General features: G+C 42.7%; 1 protein-coding gene across 1 annotated transcript; it reads left to right on the forward strand.

Annotated features, from left to right (window-relative positions):
- Positions 1-17151: 17151 nt before the first annotated feature.
- rdh12l (retinol dehydrogenase 12, like) lies at positions 17152-22221 on the forward strand. Its single transcript, XM_034214148.1, has 7 exons — positions 17152-17290; positions 17559-17674; positions 18627-18782; positions 18870-18974; positions 20352-20561; positions 20675-20867; positions 21781-22221. Exons 1-7 carry the CDS (start codon positions 17277-17279, stop codon positions 21881-21883), a joined length of 897 nt encoding a protein of 298 aa, XP_034070039.1. The 5' UTR covers positions 17152-17276; the 3' UTR covers positions 21884-22221.
- Positions 22222-22881: the final 660 nt, after the last annotated feature.

Here is a 22881-nt window from a genome sequence, read left to right on the forward strand (position 1 = left end):
CAGCTTCTACTGAAGCCAGTCCCCAACTCCGGGGACTTCCGGCCGGGGACTTCGGGTGGCGGTATACGCCGTGAAGTTGTTTGCGGCCTGCCAGTAAACCCAAAACAGAAGAAGACGAAGTGACGTCATCGGCTAATTTGCGTAATCTTATTCCGGTGTGAACGCGATCGGCTCTTAGTTCCATATATAGGGGAACTAAGTGCTGGGAACTAAGTGCTGGGAACTAATTACGGCAAAGTACTTGGTGTGAACGCGGCTATTGACACTAAAAGGTTCTCTTGTTCATTAATTAAATCTTGATATTATATTACTATATATTTTAGGCAATTGCCAAACCATCACTATGTATTTGAGTTTTTATTTGATTTCTCTGTACTCAGTTTTCACTTGTATATGAGATGAAATGTCAATATAACTTCCTCATTAAATAAATCCAATATGTATAGCCGCTCTCACACCAAGTACTTTGCCGTACTTAGTGCCCCGGCTCTTATTACCCCAGGGCACTAAGTAGCCTACCAATCGCGTTCACACCGAAGTACTTTTCCCTGAGGGAAGATTACGCAAATGAGCCGCTGACGTCACTTCGTCTTCTTCTGCTTTGGGTTTACTGGCAGGCTGCAAACAACTCCACGGCGTATACTGCCACCCGAAGTCCCCGGCCGGAAGACCCCGCAGTTGGGGACTGGCTTTAGTAGAAGCTGGGACAGCAGCTTCTACTGAAGTCTTCCCAGTAAATCGCCAGAACGCCGACACCTCCTCATCTCCACCGCTCCCATGTTTTCTTTTGTGTTGCCATAAGTTAGTCTTAATAGTTAGTTAAATGGCGGCTTCACAAAACTTTTTGGGAGTTTTACGGGGCGTGGTTTGCAATTCGCCCAGCCAATACAAATTGGTACTTTTTTGGTACCACCTCTCTAGCAGGCACTGAAAATGGGGGTAAAAGTTCCTGGCACTAAGTACTCTTTTTGGTGTGAACGCGACATCAGGGGTAGCCTACTAACGGAACTAAACGGGAAAAGTACGGGGGGAAAGTACTGGTGTGAACGCGCCTTATATATATCTGCTATGGGGGGGGGGGGGGGGGGGGGGGATTTTCTTGGTAGGTGTTCACTATTTAAAATCTCCTTTTGTCTGTGTTTTGAAGTGCAATGTAAATAAGGTATGTATTACTTACTTTTTATTATTATTGCTCTGACATTACATTTCACTAGATGAAAGTTAGTTGATATCTAATATTAATACTATAAAATGCTATTTGTAGGCAAATCCCTTTTCACAATATAAAATATAACATTGTATAGTAGTTCATAGCATAAAGGGATTTAGTCATTTGGATAATGATACACATTTATGGGATGTGTTTTGTTGAAATCATCCGGTTTATTACTACCTTAAAGCACTGTCATTACCTTTCACAATCTGCCAAAGTAAAGTTAATATCCAATTATAGCTAATGGATTGTTCTCATAGTTTATTCAGAGCATCCTCCTGCTTTTCCCCATTGTCGTTCGCTTCTGGGAAGTTGCTTATGCGGCGCCAGTTATAACTTAGGTAAACTGTTTTGTCTGATGTTAAAATGATGACTAATGACAAAACAGAAGCCAATCAACAATAGCAAGCATCCGAAGGGAAGAATCATGGGCAGATACATTGTGTCATATCATTCAAATGTACCTTAAAAAAACAGAAAAAGTTAGAGCAAGTATAGAACAATATAATTAATATATACCTGAGTATTAATAATGTATCCATTCTTTTATTTTTTATATTATTATTACTATTATTTTATAATGTATGTTCGTATTTGTCATCTGTTATGTTAATCTATATGTACCTAGATGTGTTTATTTTTGTTATGTATGGTTTGTGCATATTTTCTTAAAATGCAAATAATAAAATGGAATAAAAAAACAGAAAAAGTCACCGGTCCTCTTGGAAAGTATATCCTCCTGGTTATGTCATTCTTTGTTTGTTTACCTGTTTAATTACAGAGCACCTGTTACATAACAACATGATGAATATGGCATGTTGACTACAGTATATGAGGTAAAAATTAAAAGCCACCTAAAATAAGTCCTGTCCCACTAGGCGCCACTTGTTGCATAAATAAACATGGTAAAGGAAGAGAAAGGAGAGACAGCAAGCGCATTTCGTGGCATCTGCAGGCAGTGGCAAGTACTTCCGGCATATGCCACAGAGGCCGCTACTCTGTGGTATCTGTGGCAAGTACTTGCCGAGGCATCTGCCGCTGCTCAACGGGAGTTGCCACAAGATGCCAGAGTAAGAGAAGGTTTACTGTAGCTGCCACTCGCCTTCCGTGGCAAATGCTGCTATTTAAACCCGTATTTATCGTGTAAAATGTCACTGTTTAGGCATGACTTTATCGAACTGATCTGTACACAGGACTGATGATCTGTACACAGAGTTGGGTTGTAACGGAATACATGTAACGGCGTTACGTAATCAGAATACAAAAATCAAGTAGCCTAACTCAGTGGTTCCCAAACTTTTTGTGCCCAAGGCACACCAAAGGACAAGTAAAAATCTCAAGGCACACCTATTGTGCAAAATAGCCCTTATAACACGTGTTATCACTCATATCATGTAAAATATCTGTAAATGTGCATAATTATTTACTAATGCTAAATAAAATGTGACAAAGACAACTATATTACTCATGAAATATTTATTAACGAAATATTTCAGAAATTAATTTGAAACTTTATCAAATTAGGCTTCAAAGCAGCAACACACTCATTTAAACCAGACAGGTCACAAAATAAAAAATGAGGCAAAGGAAACTCAGCAGAAATTTAGCACAGAGAACTGTCAATGCAAGGAAGCTGCATTGTCCATGGTCCTGAACTACAAATTATAAATGTAACATTTCAGCAATCAGCATTGAAACATGTGCTATTGTAAATATTTTGCCGATATATTCTACTTCGTTACTATCTACATAAAGTAACTCGTTACTTTACTCGCCGAGCACATGCGTGAGTGGCAATAACTTTCCTTACCAGCAGGCGGCGGTAGTGTGTATTTGTCATTCAAAACAGACAACAACCGGAAGACAGAGAAGAAGAACAGACTACGTGATATAAACAAACAACAAATAGCGTGCGCGGTAGCTTCACCTTAGCATGTGTTCTTTGCAGGTGTTTGTTGAGGTTTGACGTGGTGTTTACAGCAGTGGATAACAGCTTTTGGCCTGGACACAGTTTGCACCTCACCGTCACATTCCTGTCTATTCTTCGGACGAACTCAAAATCATGGGCATACCTCCACCCCTCGAAAGTTATCGCTGACTCAGCCATGTTTATGCAGCACTGCACGTGGAGATGTGGACGCACAAGTCGCGCAGATTACGTACATATAAACCTACAAAGTACTGATATAGTAAATTAAAAAGTAATTATTTTTTGTGTAGTTGTATATTGCAATAATAACGTATGGTTGTCACAAAATCCCACGGCACACCCGAACTTGCCTCACGGCACACCAGTGTGCCGCGGCACACCCTTTGGGAACGATAGTTACGGCTGTAACTACGGTTCTATGAGTCCCGGATGACCGCCAGAGGCGGTGCTTTAAGCACTGGATATGTCCATCGCGCGCATGCGCAGCTCGAGTACCAATAACAACAAAGTCACCTGTGACCCACGTGACACCGGCTATATCAGCCGGTGTCGTCAGAGGATCTGTTCCCAGAATCTTCTCGCGAGCACACAAGAATTCTGAGTGACAGGGAACTCTGGCGGTCATCCGGGACTCATAGAACCGTAGTTACAGCCGTAACTATCGTTCTATTTCGTCCCTACTGACCGCCAGAGGCGGTGCTTTAAGCACTGGATGACTTATACCAACAATGTCATGAAGAATCCAAGCCCTTGCTCACCACTGGAAACAGCGGAGCTCGGCAAAAGGACCACGCCCAAAGAATGGGGAGTGGCGACATTGACCTGATGACAACTGGAGAATGTGCCAGAAGACGAACACGACGCCGCGGCGCAGATGGTCTCCAGGGGCACCACCCTCAGGGCAGCCCAAGATGTTGAGATGCTCCTTGTAGAGTGGCATCTCAGCCTGATGGCAGGGGGCGGCCACTGGCCCCGTAAGCCTGTGAGATGGTATCGACAACCCAGTGGGGCAGCCACTGGTTAGAGGGCATAACCTCCTTTAGTGCCGCCAGGGCAAAATCAAGAGTTGCTCCTACTGCCGTATACAGGCAGTAGCCTTGATATACGCCCTTTGGGCACCCCCAGGGCACAGCAACTTCGACGTGCCGTACTCCTGAATGTCAAAGCGTGCCAGCTGGGCAGGCTTATTGAAGTGGGTTTGTGGAAGGACCCCGGGCAGGAATGCCACATTTGCCCAAAGGGCAACGCCTGAGAGTCCCACCTCGGGCATGTATTGTTTATGGAGAGGACATGCAACTCCCCGACTCGCTTCCCTGAGGCTATGGCAAGCAGAAATGCTGCCTTCGTGGGCAGCCACCTAAGCCCCACCTGGGCCAGGGGCTCGAAGGGAGGAGATGATCGGGCATCCGGCAGCAGGGGCAGGTCCCAAGCCGGAGCCCTCGGGGTGCTAGGGGGACGCTGCCGTAAAGCCCCTCTCATAAAGAGGGACACCGACCTGTGGCACCCAGCCGTGGCGCCGTCGACCCGAACATGTCGGGCAGAAATCGCAGCCACATAAATTCAGAGTGGAGTGAGAACGTCCACTATCTAGAAGGGACTGTTGTCTAAGCAACAACGTACATGCTGTCCCCAAGGAACACGCACATTCTTGCCCCCCAGTTGGGGTAGAAAGTGCGTGAGTGCAAGCTGCACAGCCCGAAGCTCTAGCACGTTGACCTGGCGTGCACTCTCCTGGGCAGACCGCTGACCCTGAACTGCCCTGCCCTGCCGCACTGCACCCCACCCTGAGAGACATGCACCTATGGTGTTGGACTCCTGGCGGGATGGGATGGCGCCCATGGGCACGCCCACTAGGAGATAGGCCCTGCCCCTCCAGCGTGACAGAGAGTGGAGGCAATGCTGCGACACCCTGACTTCCCTGTGCCACTTGGCGTCCAAGTGAAGGCTGTTCAGCCACATCTGCATGGGGCGCAACGACAGCGGGCCTAAGGGCCCAGCGGCCGAGGCAGCTGCCAGTCTGCCCAAGGGCCGGAGGAACTGAATATAAGGCACCATCTTGCCCGGCCCACGTGGAAGTAGGCATCCCTCAAGTCCACGGTTGAGAACCACTCCACCTGTGCATATGCAGTGGTCAGCATATAGAATGGCAGCACCTTCGGGAATCTGTTGATTCCTCTGAGGTCCAAGATCGGGCAAAATCCGCCGACTTTCTTGCTCACGAGAAAGTACGCCGAGTAGAACCCCCTGGGCTAAGCAGAGGGTCTTAGTGGCTTGATTGTGTCCTTGGACAGAAGGACGGCCAACTCTTGGGCCAGAGCTAGGGCCCCTGCCGGATCGCTGACGACTGTCAATTAGACCCAGCCGAAGGCTAGGGGGCGGAGCTGCGGTCCGTACCCCTGGGTTAAGGTGAAAACCACCCAAGGGATGGAAGTACAGACCGCCCAGTAACTGAGCTGCTGCTGGGAAAGCAGCCGACGACCGCCCCCGGGATTTCAGGGCCCAGCCCCCCAGCCCCTGAAGCCTCTTGGGGGGCGCCGGTAAGGCTCTGGGGCACGAGGCCGCCTGGAAGGCGGGCGACCTGGGGCACGAAAGTCATTGGGTCGTGCCGCTAAGACCTCTGCAGACCACCCCTGTAATCCGGCGGCTGAGTGCGGCTGCTAGAGCGGCCCCATGGCTTGCTGGGAGTGGGCACAGGTCTGCGAAGACCCGAGAGCTGCTGCCTGGTCTGCCTAGCTTGGGCGGCACGCTCCAGTTCCTCCAGGGCAGCTGACCTAAACAGCTCCCCTGGCTCGACTGGTACGCTACGGAGGACTCTCCTACATACCTCCGTTAGTGGTGACTGGGCCAGCGAAACCTGGCGACGAGTCTGTACCAGCGACAAGGCGTCCTCATACAGAGGTGCGTCAACCGAAGGAGCTGCGTCAGCCGAAGGAGGTGCGCCAACCGAAGGAGGTGCGCCAACCGAAGGAGGGGCGTCAACCGAAGGAGGGGCGTCAACCGAAGGGGGGGGACAGGCGGCCCGCTAGCAGCCCCTACACTGGGCCCAGGCTGAAGGGCCAAGAGGCGACTTCATCATGCCCCTATCGGCAGCTAGCCGATCCACTTTAGAGGACAGCCTGTTTCTAGTCCTATTGGGGGGAGCACACATAGCCATCGCTCCCTCAAGTCGCCGGGAACGGCCAAATTGATCTGGAGGAGGATGTGACAAGGAGAGGTGTCTGTTGGCTGCTGCCAGACGTTCCACCTCAGTGATTCTAGCCACTCTGAGTGCCCGAGGCATGCAGCTACAGCTCATGCAGGCGTTTACCGTGAGAACCTCCCTCAGATGCTCACATTTTGTCCCCACTGACCGCCAGAGGCGGCCGAGGCAGGAGGGGCAGCGGTCGTGGCCGTCCTCGGGCTCAAAAGAAGCCACACAGGCGCTACATGAATGAGCCATTCTGTAGGTAGCCAGATGCAGCGTAGCCGGGAGCGGGAACAAGCCTTCACCAGCTACCTGCTTAATGGAAAGAGTAGAGTGTTGCTGCTACTCGCCGAACAGAAAGAGGGATGTAATTACACCCACGTTACCGGCAGAGGGAGCGGGAGCGAGAGCACTGCCTTCACCTGGCTGGATTAATAAACACGGCAGTTCAGCGTCTACCAGGAGCGGGGGCGAGAACACTGCCGGCTGAGTTAGAGACGAATGCCAGATGCAGCATAACCGGGAGCGGGTGCGGGAACACAGCCTTCACCAGCTACGTGCTTAACTGAAAAACAGGGCAGTTCCGCGTCTACCAGGAGCGGGGGCGAGAACACTACCTTCACTGGTTGAGTTAGAGACGAATGCCAGATGCAGCGTAACCGGGAGCGGGTGCGGGAACACAGCCTTCACCAGCTACCTGCTTAAAGGAAAGACAAGGCAGTTCAGCGCCTACCAGGAGCGGGGGCGAGAACACTGCCTTCACTGGTTGAGTCAGAGACGAATGCCAGATGCAGCGTAACCGGGAGCGGGTGCGGGAACACAGCCTTCACCAGCTACCTGCTTAACGGAGAAACAAGGCAGTTCCGCGTCTACCAGGAGCGGGGGCGAGAACACTGCCTTCACTGGTTGAGTTAGAGACGAATGCCAGATGCAGCGTAACCGGGAGCGGGTGCGGGAACACAGCCTTTACCGGCTACCTGCTTAATGGAAAAACGAGGCAGTTTGGCGTCTACCAGGAGCGGGGGCGAGAACTGCCTTCACTGGTTGAGTTAGAGACGAATGCCAGATGCAGCGTAATCGGGAGCGGGTGCGGGAACACAGCCTTCACCGACTACCTGCTTAACGGAAAAACGAGGCAGTTTGGCGTCTACCAGGAGTGGGGGCGAGAACTGCCTTCACTGGTTGAGTTAGAGACGAATGCCAGATGCAGCGTAACCGGGAGCGGGTGCGGGAACACAGCCTTCACCAGCTACCTGCTTAACGGAAAAACGAGGCAGTTCAGCGTCTACCAGGAGCGGGAGCGAGAACACTGCCTTCACTGGTTGAGTTAGAGACTAATGCCAGATGCAGCGTAACCGGGAGCAGGAACACAGCCTTCACCGGCTACCTGCTTAACGGAAAAGCGAGGCAGTTCAGCATCTACCAGGAGCGGGGGCGAGAACACTGCCTTCTCTGGTTGAGTTAGAGACAAATGCCAGATGCAGCGTAACCGGGTGCGGGAACACAGCCTTCACCAGCTACCTGCTGAACGGGAAGAGTAGAGCGGTGCTACTACTCAGCGAACAGAAAAAGGGATGTACTGTAGCTACATCCGCATTACCGGTAGAGGGAGCGGGAGCGAGAGCACTGCCTTCACCTAGTTGGGTAAAATAAAGAAGCTTAACAGTACACGCAAGACGTTAGCCGAGCAGCTGCTGCTAACGATCAAGCGAGATCAAGTCAAATAACACACATGTTTAAGACCAGATAACTAGCTTCTAAAGAAGAGAACAGCACAGAGCCGTAGTTACAGCAGTAACCATGACCAGTGCTCACACGGCATATAACCGTAGTTACAGTAGTAACTCTGGCCAGTACTTGCACGGCTTGGAACCGTAGTTACAGTAGTAACTATGGCCAGTACTTACATGGCTTGGAACCGTAGTTACTGTAGTAACTATGACCAGTACTTACACAGCATAGAGCCGTAGTTACGGTATTGACTATGGCCAGTACTTGCACGGCTTGGAACCGTAGTTACAGTAGTAACTATGGCCAGTACTTACGGCTTAAAACCGTAGTTACAGTAGTAACTACGGCCAGTACTTACACAGCATAGAGCCGTAGTTACGGTATTGACTATGGCCAGTACTTACACGGCTTGGAACCGTAGTTACAGTAGTAATTATGGCCAGTACTTACGGCTTAGAACCTTAGTTACAGTAGTAACTGTGGCCGGTGCCAAAAAGTGTCAGCCAAACGGCTGCCCACTAGATAATATAATATTGGGAGGATGAAATCCTCCTTAATGGCCACACATGCAGAGCACACAGCACACACAGTGAAGATTGTTCTCTGCATATCGTCCTAGTGCTAGGAGTCTAGTACTAGGAGCAGTAAATACAACGATATAGCGCTACTGCAACCATACCATGCGTTTACCGGGAGCGGGAGCGAGTTAAATAATGAAGCTTAACAGTACATGCAAGGTGTTAGCCAAGCGGCTTCTGCTAACAATCAAGCAACCAAGTCAGAACACAATGTTAAGACCAGATAATTAGCTTCTAAGAAAGAGAACAGCCCGCATAGAACCGTAGGCCATGGTTACAGTAGTAACCGCACATGCGGAGCACACAGCACCCGCAGTGAAGATGTTCTCTGCATATCATCCTAGTGCTAGGAGTCTAGTACTAGGAGCAGTAATAGTTAATAGTTAAGCTTAACAGCAAGGTGTTAGCCAAGCGGCTGCTGCTAACAATCAAGCGACCAAGTCAGAACACAAATGTTAAGACCAGATAATAGCTTCTAAGAAATAGAAAGTACTTACCTTACTCTCTGCATCTAAACGAAAAACGGGTTTAAAATATGACACTCTGGGCTTTCCATACTAAATTGAATGAGGGACACAGCCAAAGCTGGGACTCAAATGCTAATGATAGCTCGGGCACAACGCCACAAGCAGAACTTTCAAAAGAGCATAAGGGCAACTTTATGGGAGAGGAAGCGGGAACACTGTCGTCACCAGAAAGTCTAAGCCAACCAAAAAATAAGACAGCAATCAGGACAACTTGGCTGGGAGAGGGTGCGGGAACACAGCCATCACCAGCAACAAGCTGACACCAACCTGTCTGTCGAGGCTCTGCACAGCGCACAGCCGGCCACAGCTCCTGGAGGACGCGTTAACGACCCGTAGCTCCGACTGTCAGTCACGAAGCTGCACGCGGCCAGCTGCTTGCAGAGCAATCCCTCAGATCAAACGTTCAAACCTGAACGCTAGTGATGTTACGTATTGCGCCGAGGCTTCGGAGCGTGTGTCGAGTAATCCCCGAAGCTTTTTGTGAAGCATGTGTCGAGGCTTGTATCGTTTTGGGCCAGTGACGTCATCGATGACAAACGAAGCCTTGCTGCCTGTCGATACCACGTGACTGCTTCAGGAAGCGATTCTGATCGGTTGAACCGTTGAACCATAACGCTCATAATACCCATGGATGTATAATAAGAACGATATTACCCCTCCTGTACCCGGGCCCGCTGGTGACACGATGGAATTAAAAGAGCTCAAAACCTCACCTATATAGAGGTCGGAACATGTCATAAGTATAAATAGATACAAGCATAAATAAATGTAGTAAAAAAAACATGAATGAATAAATACAGGAATAAATATGTTACAGTATTTTCAGGGAGATTCAGCGTGTGCTGTGGCTCAGCTGGAAAGCAGTTGACTCACGATCGCAGGGTTCCTGGTTCAATGACTCGTCAATACGTCTTTTTTGTTGTTTATAAAAGCTACAGCTAAATGAGATAATGTAGTTAATAAATGTATTCTTTGATATGGTTTAGCCTTTCTCAGGCTACAACATGGTTACGTTTATGAATATTAGTAAGGAATACAAATCCCTCTTTGCAATGTTTACCAGCCTCCTTAGGCTTTTCAATCACAATCATTCAACTGGAATAAAAACAATATTGTTAACATGAAAATATGATTTAATGTTCGTTGTTTAGAGTTATTCTACGGCTTTACTCATTGGGAACTCGGTATGAGATAGAGCACACTGTTGAGATGTCCAATCTGCCTGTTTTACACACTTTGACCAGCAGGGGGTTTGTGTTCAAATGAAGCCCATGATGAAGCCTCATGAGATGAACCCTTTTGCGAACCAATTGGCTGGAAAGCTTCAAAGCTTCATAAGGCTTCATCTCGCCATCACTACTGAACGCTGTAGGCTACAAAAATGTAGCCACGGTACCCTCGCGCAGCGAGAAGATGAAAGGAACAGATCCTCTGACGACACCGGCTGATATAGCCGGTGTCACGTGGGTCACAGGTGACTTTGTTGTTATTGGTACTCGAGCTGCGCATGCGCGCGATGGACATATCCAGTGCTTAAAGCACCGCCTCTGGCGGTCAGTAGGGACGAAATAGAACCACTGGCCTAACTGTATTCAGCTCGCGTTACATTTGAAAAACAACTAATCCGAATACAGTTACTTTCGTAAACCTGAAGTGAATACATTTTGGAATACTTATTGGAATTATTGGTGGAAAAATGTCCTCACAAAATGTATCCTAATATTCATTACCGGCAGAACTGTGTGCATAGCGCAGCAGCATGTCTGTGAGGCCCCGCCCCCGCACGCAGATGAGAGAGAGATCTCTTTTTAAATATATTGAAAGTTAGAAACGGAGATGGTTCGATAAAACGTGCAAGATAACGTTTATGTAGCATTTCTTTATTGTCGAAATGATGACATTTCATAACGGGATAAAATCAAAGTGAATGGCCTGCTGCTGCTGAAGGCATTCTTTCACACACACATACGGGTATTGGGCCGAGGGCGACACCGTACTTCCGGTATCCGCCATTTCACACGAGGTGCAAACAGAATATCATAGTCTATTGCCTTAATCAATATCTAGTCAACTCTAAAATACCACATAAATGCAATGGCATGATAATATTATTGTGACAAGTGGGGTATTCACCTGGTGTTTCCAGAAATTAGACGTAGATGCAGCCAAAATCGACGAAGGCCACTTTCGCTGGTCGTTTTTCCATGAATCTGCAGGCAGTCTGTAAGAGCAATCCGACAACCCACACAGCTCTAGTTTACGCTGGTAACGACCTAGAGCACACCCCTCAAGTCCAGAGATGTAATCCGAAGACATGCAGCGATTTCTTCGGTCGTTAATTCAGAAAAAAAACCTAGTGCGCTCTGCCTGGCTACGTTAGCTAGCTGTTTATATTTGCACCTCCAGGATATTTGCACCTCCATGAAAATGGCGTATTTATATATATATATGGTGCGCGTTGCATTGTGGGTAGCTCGTGACGTCACTGTGTGTGAAAGAATGGGGCAAATATAAGTCCTTTGCCTAATTTATAAAGTAAACCTTAGCATCTCACTAGCAGTGGCAACTTCAATCAGTTACAGCTGCCCTAAGTCTGTAGCCAAGTCTAATAACACCAGTGTACACGTTGCTGTGTCAATATGTATTTGTTAATTATTTGTCTTTACTAGTCATACATACACCTGGTTTATCGTAGCAAGCAGTGGAAACTCCCCTCAAGAAGGGACAATTGCCAAGGGCATTGCAACCCTCACTCGCCAATATTTCATCATAAATATAGCACGTTTGTTTATTTTAGCAAACCATGCTCCAAGTAAAATTGACTAGAAATGATAATGTATAATCTTTTTGAAAAATAGAGATCGCACATCAGTCCTGTGTACAGATCAGTTCGATAAAGTCATACCTAAACAGCGACATTTTACACGATAAATACGGGTTTAAATAGCAGCATTTGCCACGGAAGGCGAGTGACAGCTACAGTAAACCTTCTCTTACTCTGGCATCTTGTGGCAACTTCCGTTGAGCAGTGGCAGATGCCTCGGCAAGTTGTGGCATCTGTGGCATATGCCGGAAGTACTTGCCACAGATACCACAGAGTAGTGGCATCTGTGGCATATGCCGGAAGTACTTGCCACAGATGCCACAGAGTAGTGGCATCTGTGGCATATGCGGAAGTACTTGCCACAGATGCCACGGAGTAGTGGCCTCTGTGGCAGATGCCGGAAGTACTTACCACTGCCTGCAGATGCCACGAAATGAGCCAGGCCCTACTGAATATAAGTCCTTTGCCTAATTTATAAAGTAAACCTTAGCATCTCACTAGCAGTGGCAACTGCAATCAGTTACAGCTGCCCTAAGTCTGTAGCCAGGTCTAATAACACCAGTGTACACGTTGCTGTGTCAATATTTATTTGTTAATTATTTGTCTTTACTAGTCATATACCTGGTTTATCGTAGCAAGCAGTGGAAACTCCCCTCAAGAAGCGACAATTGCCAAGGGCGATGAAACCCTCACTCGCCGATATTTCATCATAAATATAGCATGTTTGTTTATTTTAGCAAACCATGCTCCAAGTACAATTGAATAGAAATGATAATGTATAATCTTTTTTTTAAAAAAGAGATCGCACATCAGTCCTGTGTACAGATCAGTTCGATAAAGTCATGTCTAAACAGCGACATTTTACACGATAAATACGGGTTTAAATAGCAGCATTTGCCACGGAAGGCGAGTGACAGCTACAGTAAACCTTCTCTTACTCTGGCATCTTGTGGCAACTCCCGTTGAGCAGCGGCAGATGCCTCGGCAAGTTGTGGCATCTGTGGCATATGCCGGAAGTACTTTCCACAGATACCACAGAGTAGTGGCCTCTGTGGCAGATGCCGGAAGTACTTGCCACTGCCTGCAGATGCCACGAAATTAGCCAGGCCCTACTGGGAGAAAGAGGGGGAGGTAGAGGGTTAAGAGGATGCAATCAGGATGAGTGCACACAAAGTTCATTTGGTGTTTTTAATCTAATTATACACTCTCCTACCTGTCTTTGTTCAGCATATATGGACACACACACATACATAATACACATGCACTTTTTTACTGACTGATCCCCCAGAGAAAAGGGAAGGAAATGTTTTCTTAAGCACAATCAGTTGATGACGGTGCAATGTTTCCTGTTTTCAAGACCTCTGTCCAGCCGCAGCCTGTAATCCCACTGTATCCGTGATAATGTAGCCTATCTAAGGGATGAATGAGCCATTCATGGGGTTTTGCTGATCTTTGATGGGTCATTTCTGTTTATGGCTAATTATTTGCCCAACATAGTGGGATCTCAGCGAAGGACTAGATTTATCCAAATACCAGCCTGTTAATCTGTCTATAGACATAACAGCAACACAGGGCTAGTGTCAAAGTAAAACAGTCTCCCTCAGCTGATTCACGGCGGTGGGTGGTCATTTGCAGCCACCTGCTGGAGAGGTATGTTTTTGTCTAGAGAGGGAGCGGATTTATTTTTGTTTTGTTTGCTTGTTACTTTATTTTATTTGTATTGAAAGGACATACTCTTTTTTTTATTGTAATCATAGTCCAATGAAAAGTGTATTGTGTGATGTACATGTTGTGTTCAAAGACTGCAAAAATAAGACCTGTATGGCTATTAGTTCAAATCGCTCATTTATTTGGTTTGAGAGTCATTCTACCAGAAACGTATATTTCCACATCTAAATATACTGAAGAAAAATTATTTCTTTCTTTCAATTTCAATAACAGGTCATATGGAGAACATGTTAAACTGTTAGGAACACATATTGTCCCATCTCAGCATGTTTTTATTATTGAATAAAATCCATTTTTAAATGAGTTTCACCCTTAAGATGTCAGGCCCTGTCACAGACAAATGTGAGTACGGTAGAATGGCTTCCTAATATATTTTTTTAATACAAATAACATTTTCCCATTGATCACATGTCCCTGATTGTATCTAAAATGTTTTTTTAATCCGTTTAAGAATTCTTAGCAACCTATCAGTTAACTGTAGTGGACGGTCAGGAAAGAATAATCACCAGGTAGTCATATTGTTGTAAAGAAAATACTTTTACACCAATTATTTTTCTAAACAGCTAATGTGGATATGACCCCCCACCTCCAAGCTCACAATTGTAGAGGTTATTTCACTTGAAAAATAAATAAATAGTCAATTTCTGTATTATAATTTCCTGTGTGACAGGGTTGACAGCCTGTGACAGGGCTGACTTAATAGATTGAATTGATTCAGAACATGTATGTTTGTATTTTTTAAATCTTGTTTTGGTAAGTTTTCCTTTTTAAAATTATTATCATGATTCAATATTAGACTGATGTGGTAATAATCATTTAAGGACACACGATAAGATTTGATAGAAATGTATTGATAACTGCTCGAAGCATTGTTTTAATAAACACATATTACAACTTAACATTGGTAATTTACAATTCATTTAATCTAATAATTGATTATTTGTCAGCTTAAAAACAAGTAATTTAACAGTTCAATACAATTGCATTTAACAGTCAAATGACCAGACACAATGAACATTAACATGAAATAGAAAAGCACTTCTTGTAGAAGGGACATTCTACCAGAATCTGTCCTGGGATTGTTACAGCGAATACAAATTATAATACATAACAGATCTTAAAACTGATGAGATAGTAGTGTTTTGTGAGTTGTTTGTACATAGGTCTGTGATTCACAAGGGTTTCAGGTGTTTTTGAAAGCGAACAAAACCAAAACACACTGCATGCATGTCATTATTTCAATTGGAGCTAATGACACGTACGAGGAAAAAAAATGTCATCTTCTATTTTGCCAATTTGGCCCAAACTTCTTTTTTTATCTCATGATGACGGCTAGTCACAGGCTGAGGCGGTTGAATGAAACAAAGCACATCCTCAAATAGGTACCAGATCATGTCTTCTCTTGTAGGCCAAAATAACCTGTTTACTCCAGCGCTGTGCATGCATTTCACTTGCACTTGAACCTCATCAATGGCAGTAATGATGCCAGGATAGAAGTCACTGTCATATTTTATTACACACCACTTTTGTATAACATCTGGACCCCATGTTATCTCTTCTATTGCTGGTGTGGTCGTTGGTTTGTTGAAGCTGAATGCCTTTGTGTTATAGCATGTGCAATGGTAAATCTTGTCTACAGTGCACATACAGCTCACATCCCGGTACAACATCTGTCCAGGAGAGGTTGTGAGAATCTGGTGTATTCTCATTGTTGAGGGGACTTGGGGGATGCTTTCTGGCATGTTCTTTATTGCCATGTCAATGGACTCTTCAGTTACATAGAACAGTTTAATAGTGGTGCCTGTGTTTACCAAGGCTTCAAACAGACCCATTGCATTGTTAATGTCACAGCCATGGCTCACCAAACGGTCTGCACTCCTTTTCGTTGTTGTTGCTTTCGCCATAACTTACGCCTGTGTCTTTGCTCTCTCTTACTCAACTCGTCAATAGTTTTCCTACTTTCTTTTTTCTACCTCCATCTCTCCTTCTCTCTCTGAAGATGTATTTCCTTTCTATCAGGTTCTGCATTTCTGCGTGCCCGACACTGCCTCTGTCTCTCAGCTGCACTGACTAGAGCCATTCAACTGCAATTTCCATGAATTAAAACAAATTACTGCCATTGTTACTTACAGATAATAACCCCCATTACAATATTAACAGGTATTTAAAGGTCCCCTATTATACTGTTTTTCATTAATATATATTAGAGGTCTCAGATATACAAAATATGTCTCTGAAGTGTTTGGCTGTTTTGTGACAGTGACAGGGCCTGACGTGACAGGGCCTGACGTGACAGGGCCTGACCGTCGTCCATTTTAACTGCCATTACTCAGCATTTCAACATGTTAGCTTAAAAATAGTTAGCTTGCTAGCAAGGGATTTTAGTGAACTTTAATACATTTTTTAAAAACAGAAACAATATAATCCTTTTCAGGGATATTTGAACGTGACAGCACCTGACCCTTTAGCTTGTCCACGTAAAAAAAAAAGGTGTAAAAACAAGATTAAAATATTAAAATTCAAGGACAGAATTTACCCACCTCAAGGACAGCTCCTCCTCAGTCAGATGATGTAACTCCTTCACAATCATGTTCTTAAAGGTGTATTACACAATTTTGTAAGGAGTATTTTATGAAGCGTGACAGGACTGACCGAAAACATGGGGACTGTTGTAAAACACAATTTTTTGGTCAAATGTAAGCATTATTCAATGTTTTCAATGAACTGTGGTAAAAGATAACAAGTTAAATGTGTTATTAATGACGTTTGTTTTTAAAATAAAAGTTTTAAGTTCATTAAGAAATGTAAACCCCTCGCTCCAATGTGGCTGGGGACAGGCCATTTTTAAGAACTTCTATTTTTCAAAAGTGTTTTTCAATAAATTAAAAAACATCTGAAACCCTAATGAATCACAGACCTATGTACAAACAACTCACAAAACACAACTATCACATCAGTTTTAAGATATTTTATAGATTATAATTTGTATTCACTGTAACAATCCCAGGACAGATAATATACGTTTCTGGTAGAATGTCCCTTGAACAATGTCCAATCAAATAAAAATAAAAATGTTGTGTGTTATTTATCTGCGTCTATATTCATTTTTACGACAACTTTTGATGCAACTTTAATTGTAGGACTACTGTACTATTTTTACAGGTTTTAAAAAATGTTGATTGAAATAAACAAATAAAAAATTAGATGATGTTTAAAATATGTCGCCGACACAATTACATAAATAAATAAAGAACTGTAGTTTAAATGTACTCCCCGCCCGCCCGGCATAGCCCGCGTTAATAATCGAACACACCCAACACAAAGATCTTGCCCATAACCTGAAGCTCAACCAATCCGTGTTGTCCGAGAGAGACCGGGTCACAACTGATTGGCTGAAATCCCAGCCAATAAATTCTGACAATTAATTCACATTTCCGCTTTTTTAACCAACATACTTTTTCGTGACGTTAGTGGTGCTGTTGAATCAGAATTTTTAAAACATTTGTTTTGAACGTTTGTTCGTGAAGTTTTACACCAACCTGACAGCTGTAGTAAAGTGAGATGCAGGGTATAAGGTGAGGACTTGATACATTCATGACAGTACTTAATCTGTGTAAATATCGTACGTTCGTTTAAATTATCCATAGCCTACATGGGAAAATAGCCTATTGTAGAAGACTGTAATACATTCATTACTACATAATAGTGTATGGTAGGTCGTGTTTCTTTAACTTAGTTGAATGTAAATTAGTATTTGTTCTAAGCATATTTACTTTATATTATCCTATGTTACACCCATTCAGTCAGCTAAAGTTAAGCAACAGTGATTTCCCAACTCCACAGAAACCTCTTCCGGTCGGCCTGGTCCTCTGCTGAGAGGCTGGAGGACAAAACTGTTGTCATCACTGGAGCCAACACTGGTATCGGAAAAGAGACAGCCATTGACCTGGCAAAGAGAGGTGGGTTTGACACATTATACTGGTCCTCACATCAAATATTAAGATTGATCTAGCTCTGTAAAAGGCACTCTTGCATCATGTAGTGTTTTACCACTTCTAAAATGTGTTGACATTGTTGCTAATATATACCACAACAATATTGAGTATGGCTTCACATCGAGAGAAATATACACATTATTTACTACTAAAACACTACTAAGCCATATTCATGTTTTTTTCACTTTGTCCCAACACAGGGCAGCTATACCAAAGAAATAAAGAGGTTGACATTCACAACAACAACAAAATTAACTGCTTAATGTGAAAAATGTGACTGGAATGACATTGAATTAATTTGTGATTAGATTTAGATTTGAATAGAGGTCCTACAAAAGAACAATCAAAGTACATCTATAATATATATTTAAAGAGAGCCAAATATCTATATAAAATATCAGATAATAAGACATCTGATCAAGCCAGCGATGTTTACCTGAGAGATGTGGACAATGAATTGGAGACAGGTACCAAGCTCTAATAAATTACGAAAGTTAAGGAAAAATATGATAACATTTAAATTACATTAAATATTGTCTAGTAAAATGAATGTGAAACTTATTTGTCCCTCAATGTGAACATAAGTCACACATATTATTATTTATTTCATGTAATGTAATATATTCATGCAGATGCTTCAAACAAGTATACTTGCATGACATCAGTTGGATTGGATTGTAAAATCTGCATCCTAAACTAAACATTTCAAAAACCCAGTAAATTGAGTTATATTTTCTTTTAAAAGGTCTATGACATAGAAGGAAAAAAAACACACTTCTTACTTCTAAGAGGTTAATAATGTCTCTCCTAATTCCCCTTAATTATTTTTGTAAACTACACATAATGTACACCTTTTGTCACAAGAGGGTGCTCTTCACCTGCTTTTATACTCACTGCTGTTTATTCTTCTGTTTAGGTGCAAAGATCATCATGGCGTGCAGGGACATGGAGCGAGGGGAGGCCGCTAAGAAAGAAGTCATCGAAAGCTCGGGCAGCGAAAATGTCCTTTGCATGAAACTTGACTTGGCAGATAGCAAATCGATAAGAGAATTTGCTGAAGCCATCAACAAAGGTTAGCCAATATCATCCTTAGGAATCTGTAAACATTTAAGATCTTTGAAGCCACACAAATATAACTTCTTAATGTTGTTTTGTACAGATGAGCCGAAGCTAAACATCCTCGTCAACAATGCTGGTGTGATGGTCTGTCCATATGGGAAAACAGCAGATGGCTTTGAGATGCAGATCGGTGTCAATCACTTTGGTAAAAAAATAACATTATGTAGTGCTCTTACGTGTGTCATGAGGAAAGGACTCGGATAGAGATGTGAGTCAAGCATGGCCTGTCCTTGTCGAAATCCAACACAAAATATATGATTTGACACCAAAATATTAGTATTATGGAGTCATGTTCTTACTTGTCAAAATCTATTTAATCTGCATATACTTGGCGGTTAGATAAGCAGAGCTAATTGTATCAAAGGGTTACAATTATTTAGTTGTTCTATCATGTTGCATCGGTCAACTACTGACACTCAAAGGTTTGCTTCACTCCTACCAGCCAGTTTTTCAAATGGGAAGTATCAGAGCACTCAAAATGATTCCCATACTTACATGTAATGTCCACCAGGAGGCAGACTTGCAAAGCTTTATTCTCCCTTTATGTGTACTTCCTAAATCAAATATATTTTAACAGTACTTTGGTTTTGATATAACATTTTTAATAGGTTACTTTAGAAATGAAAAAAAGCATACGTTACTGATATCACTTTGCTATTACTGTGTTTTATACTGGGGATAAAGATCCTCTTGTCACTTTTGAACCTCAGCCCTTTTATTATGCTTTATTATTTAGCAGTAATATCTACTGCTCTTAAATATGTATTGGTGTGGAATTTATTAGAGCTTGCTACACTCTAAAATGGCGCCCTGGGTAAGATAAAGGATAGTTTATGACATGTGTCCCTGTCAAGGTGTATAGACCACAGATTGACTAACTTCCTTGTCTATAAATCTGGTCTCTAAAATCGATGTAGTTTGTCTTGGGCAAGGTCCAAACACAAGTTTCTCACACTTCCAATCAAACATGTTTTGTAATACATTATATATCGTTATACATTGAAATGATAAAGAAGTAAAGATAGCTTTTTTGGACTTTTTTTCAATGGTAATGACAGAACTTTAGCAACATAATTTCCCAAATCTTGGATTGATCAACATGATGCTTTTTCCATTGTCTAGCTGCCCAGTTTTTATGTTTGTTAGTACTGTTTTTTTACTTTGGTGTAGGTTTCCCGAGCAATTTGTCAGTTACAGTCCCTCTCAGTTGATAGTTAATAGTTTAAGTAGCAATATTCAAATATACTGACATGTAATTGCCCTTATGATCTCAGAGTGTCTGTTTAACTATCCTTAAACTTAGACATTTGTCACTCATCACAACATCTATTTGATGCAGTGTAGATTCTGGATACAAACCTATTGGTAAGGGATATTCAGCAGCCATTCTGTAAAGTATATGAAGCTTGGAAATGTAGATCAAAAGTTAAATTCCTTAATTATTACTTTTGCATCATAAGGTGCCTTTTACCGTTTTCTCAATGTATGAATTGATTGTGAAAGTCATGTCCTTGTTCTCCAGGCCACTTCCTGTTGACATATTTGTTGATTGACCTGATTAAAAGATCGGCACCAGCCAGGATAATCACAGTGTCCTCCATGGCTCACTCCTGGAGCTCCATGAATTTGGAGGACATAAACAGCGAGAAGAGTTACGACAAGAACCGGGCCTACTCTCAGAGCAAGCTAGCCAATGTCCTCTTCACCCACTCATTGGCTAAGAGACTAGAAGGTGAGCGTCATACCCTCATATCCGTGATTTTATGCATTTGTTGTACTGTCTTTCTATTATTCACACATTGTTTCACTCCTGTTGTACGGTGACATTCATTTGATGTCTTTCAGGCACAGGTGTGACGACATATTCTCTACATCCTGGAATCGTGCAGACAGATTTATGGCGTCATCTAAACGCCCCTAAACGGGCCATCATGAAGATGGTCAGTCCTTTCACCAAAACCTCTTCCCAGGGAGCTCAGACGAGCATTTACTGCGCAGTGGAACCATCACTGGATAAAGAGAGCGGTGGATATTACAGGTAGATTTCTGCAACTCATCAAATATTTCTTATAAACAACATCTGATACCATTGTTGAGGTCAAAAAGATAACTGGAAGTGAACAAGTAATAAGTAATTGCTTTATTGTCTACAAGTTGTGACAACACTTCAAGAAACAATTCTCCTTTTTAGATCAAATAAATGATAAAAAGGGTTTTGTTTTTGTTACACGTTGCGTATTAGGGCCATTTAAATAAAAAAAAAGGGGGGGAGGGAATTGTGTAATATTCCGAGAAGACACTAATCTAAATTAAAGTTGTAAATTAACATTTAAAAGCTCAGAACATTTGTACCAAATTCAGCTATTAAAAACTTAATTCATTCATTTGGGAGCAAAACAACTCGGAAAATAAGGTTCCTGACATTAATCTTTAAAATTGTGTGTTTTAAAACCCCTATTTTATAAGTTGCTAACTTTTTTTTTCAAGATTGGCAATCACAGATCTTATAAACAACATATATTAACCCAAGGGGTAACATTTTAATTGTGGTATGGGCAATTCAGTCTTACCTTAACATGATATATCTAATTAGATTTGTTTGTGACCGGCACTATATAACAGATAGATGGCTTTGTTTATTACCCATAATACTTAGAAAAGCAGACACTGTTATGTTTTACTTGCAAATGACATACTTTTCCAGTATACAATAGTTGGCTTGTAGATAAGATTGTATTAACAAGAAAGCAAGAAGTTACTATTTCCCAATAAGTTATTACCTAAGATACGTTTTAAATAATCACTTTCAAGTTAAGAAATATGGATTGAATACTATCTGATTGAGCCATAAACTCATTGTGTATTAAATAACCTGCACTGAATGTATGAAAGAGATGATTTATCAATATTTAACGCCACTCTTATATCTTGTAATTTGTCTTTTCATACAGCGACTGTGCTCCTGCCAACTGTTCAGCAGCTGGTAAAGATGACATCGTGGCACAGAAGCTGTGGGATATGAGCTGTCAGATGTTGTCGTTAACATGGGAATAAGCAACCTGGATTTAGAATAAGTGTTGCTTTTCTCAATATGTTTCAATGATAGTCTTCCATTAAAGACATTTCATAATCAGCACTTTTTCAGCACTTCTTGGGTGTTTCTGTTTAACATACTAACATACAGTATTTGCACAAAATGGCATTACTTCCTATTAAGTAAATACTAATATACCATGTAAAGTATGTAAACGAAGTTTGATTTAAAGTACTTTTCGTTTCCTTTTGATAATAACTTTCTAGTAATATTTGGGAAAAACTGTGGAATAGTTCACTTAATGTTGCACATTTTTTAACTGTATTTTCTGCTATTAAACCTGGTGTTGACCAATCAATTATTTTGTTTTGTTCCTTCCTGCACATCATTTAAATTAACTGAATACGAAAGGGCATATTTTTGGCCACCTTCATACTTATTTACAATAGACAAGAGAAACAGGTAGCACCACATATTTTGGTTTAATATCTGTTATCGCTTGTATTTCGTTTGATTTATGTTTGAGAATAAAAGTAGTTTAGACTTGAAAATTCAACTGGAAAGCAATAAGTTAATCACATTATTTTGTGATTGGCTTTTAATTAATTTTCCTGGCTGTCGTTACAAATTGATCTCAACAAACGCCTGGAAATTAACCAAACCTAAATAAAGAAAGAAAATGGTGGCAAGGAACCATCCCTTTGCCCACTACTCCTGTTCTCTTTGTGGAGTTTTTGGCAATCTTTCAACTCATAGGTGATGTAACTGTTTATATTAGATCTTTGCTTGATCAGGTTGTGATAAAAACACCCCAGTCAATAACTTGAATACCGCACTATGATCTGTGTGACTTTAGTGGACTGATAAGGGCAATGAAATAGAAATTACAGCAAAACCCTTTACATGACGGGAATGGAAACTACGATGACCATCAGTAAAATTAACCAGGTGTTTTTTGTTCTGCTTTGTATAGCGTTCTATGATACTTGTTTTTATCAACTACTTGTCAAGCCCAAAA

Source organism: Gymnodraco acuticeps, unplaced genomic scaffold (genome assembly GCF_902827175.1).
Source record: "Gymnodraco acuticeps unplaced genomic scaffold, fGymAcu1.1, whole genome shotgun sequence".
In the NCBI taxonomy this organism is placed as follows: domain Eukaryota; kingdom Metazoa; phylum Chordata; class Actinopteri; order Perciformes; family Bathydraconidae; genus Gymnodraco; species Gymnodraco acuticeps.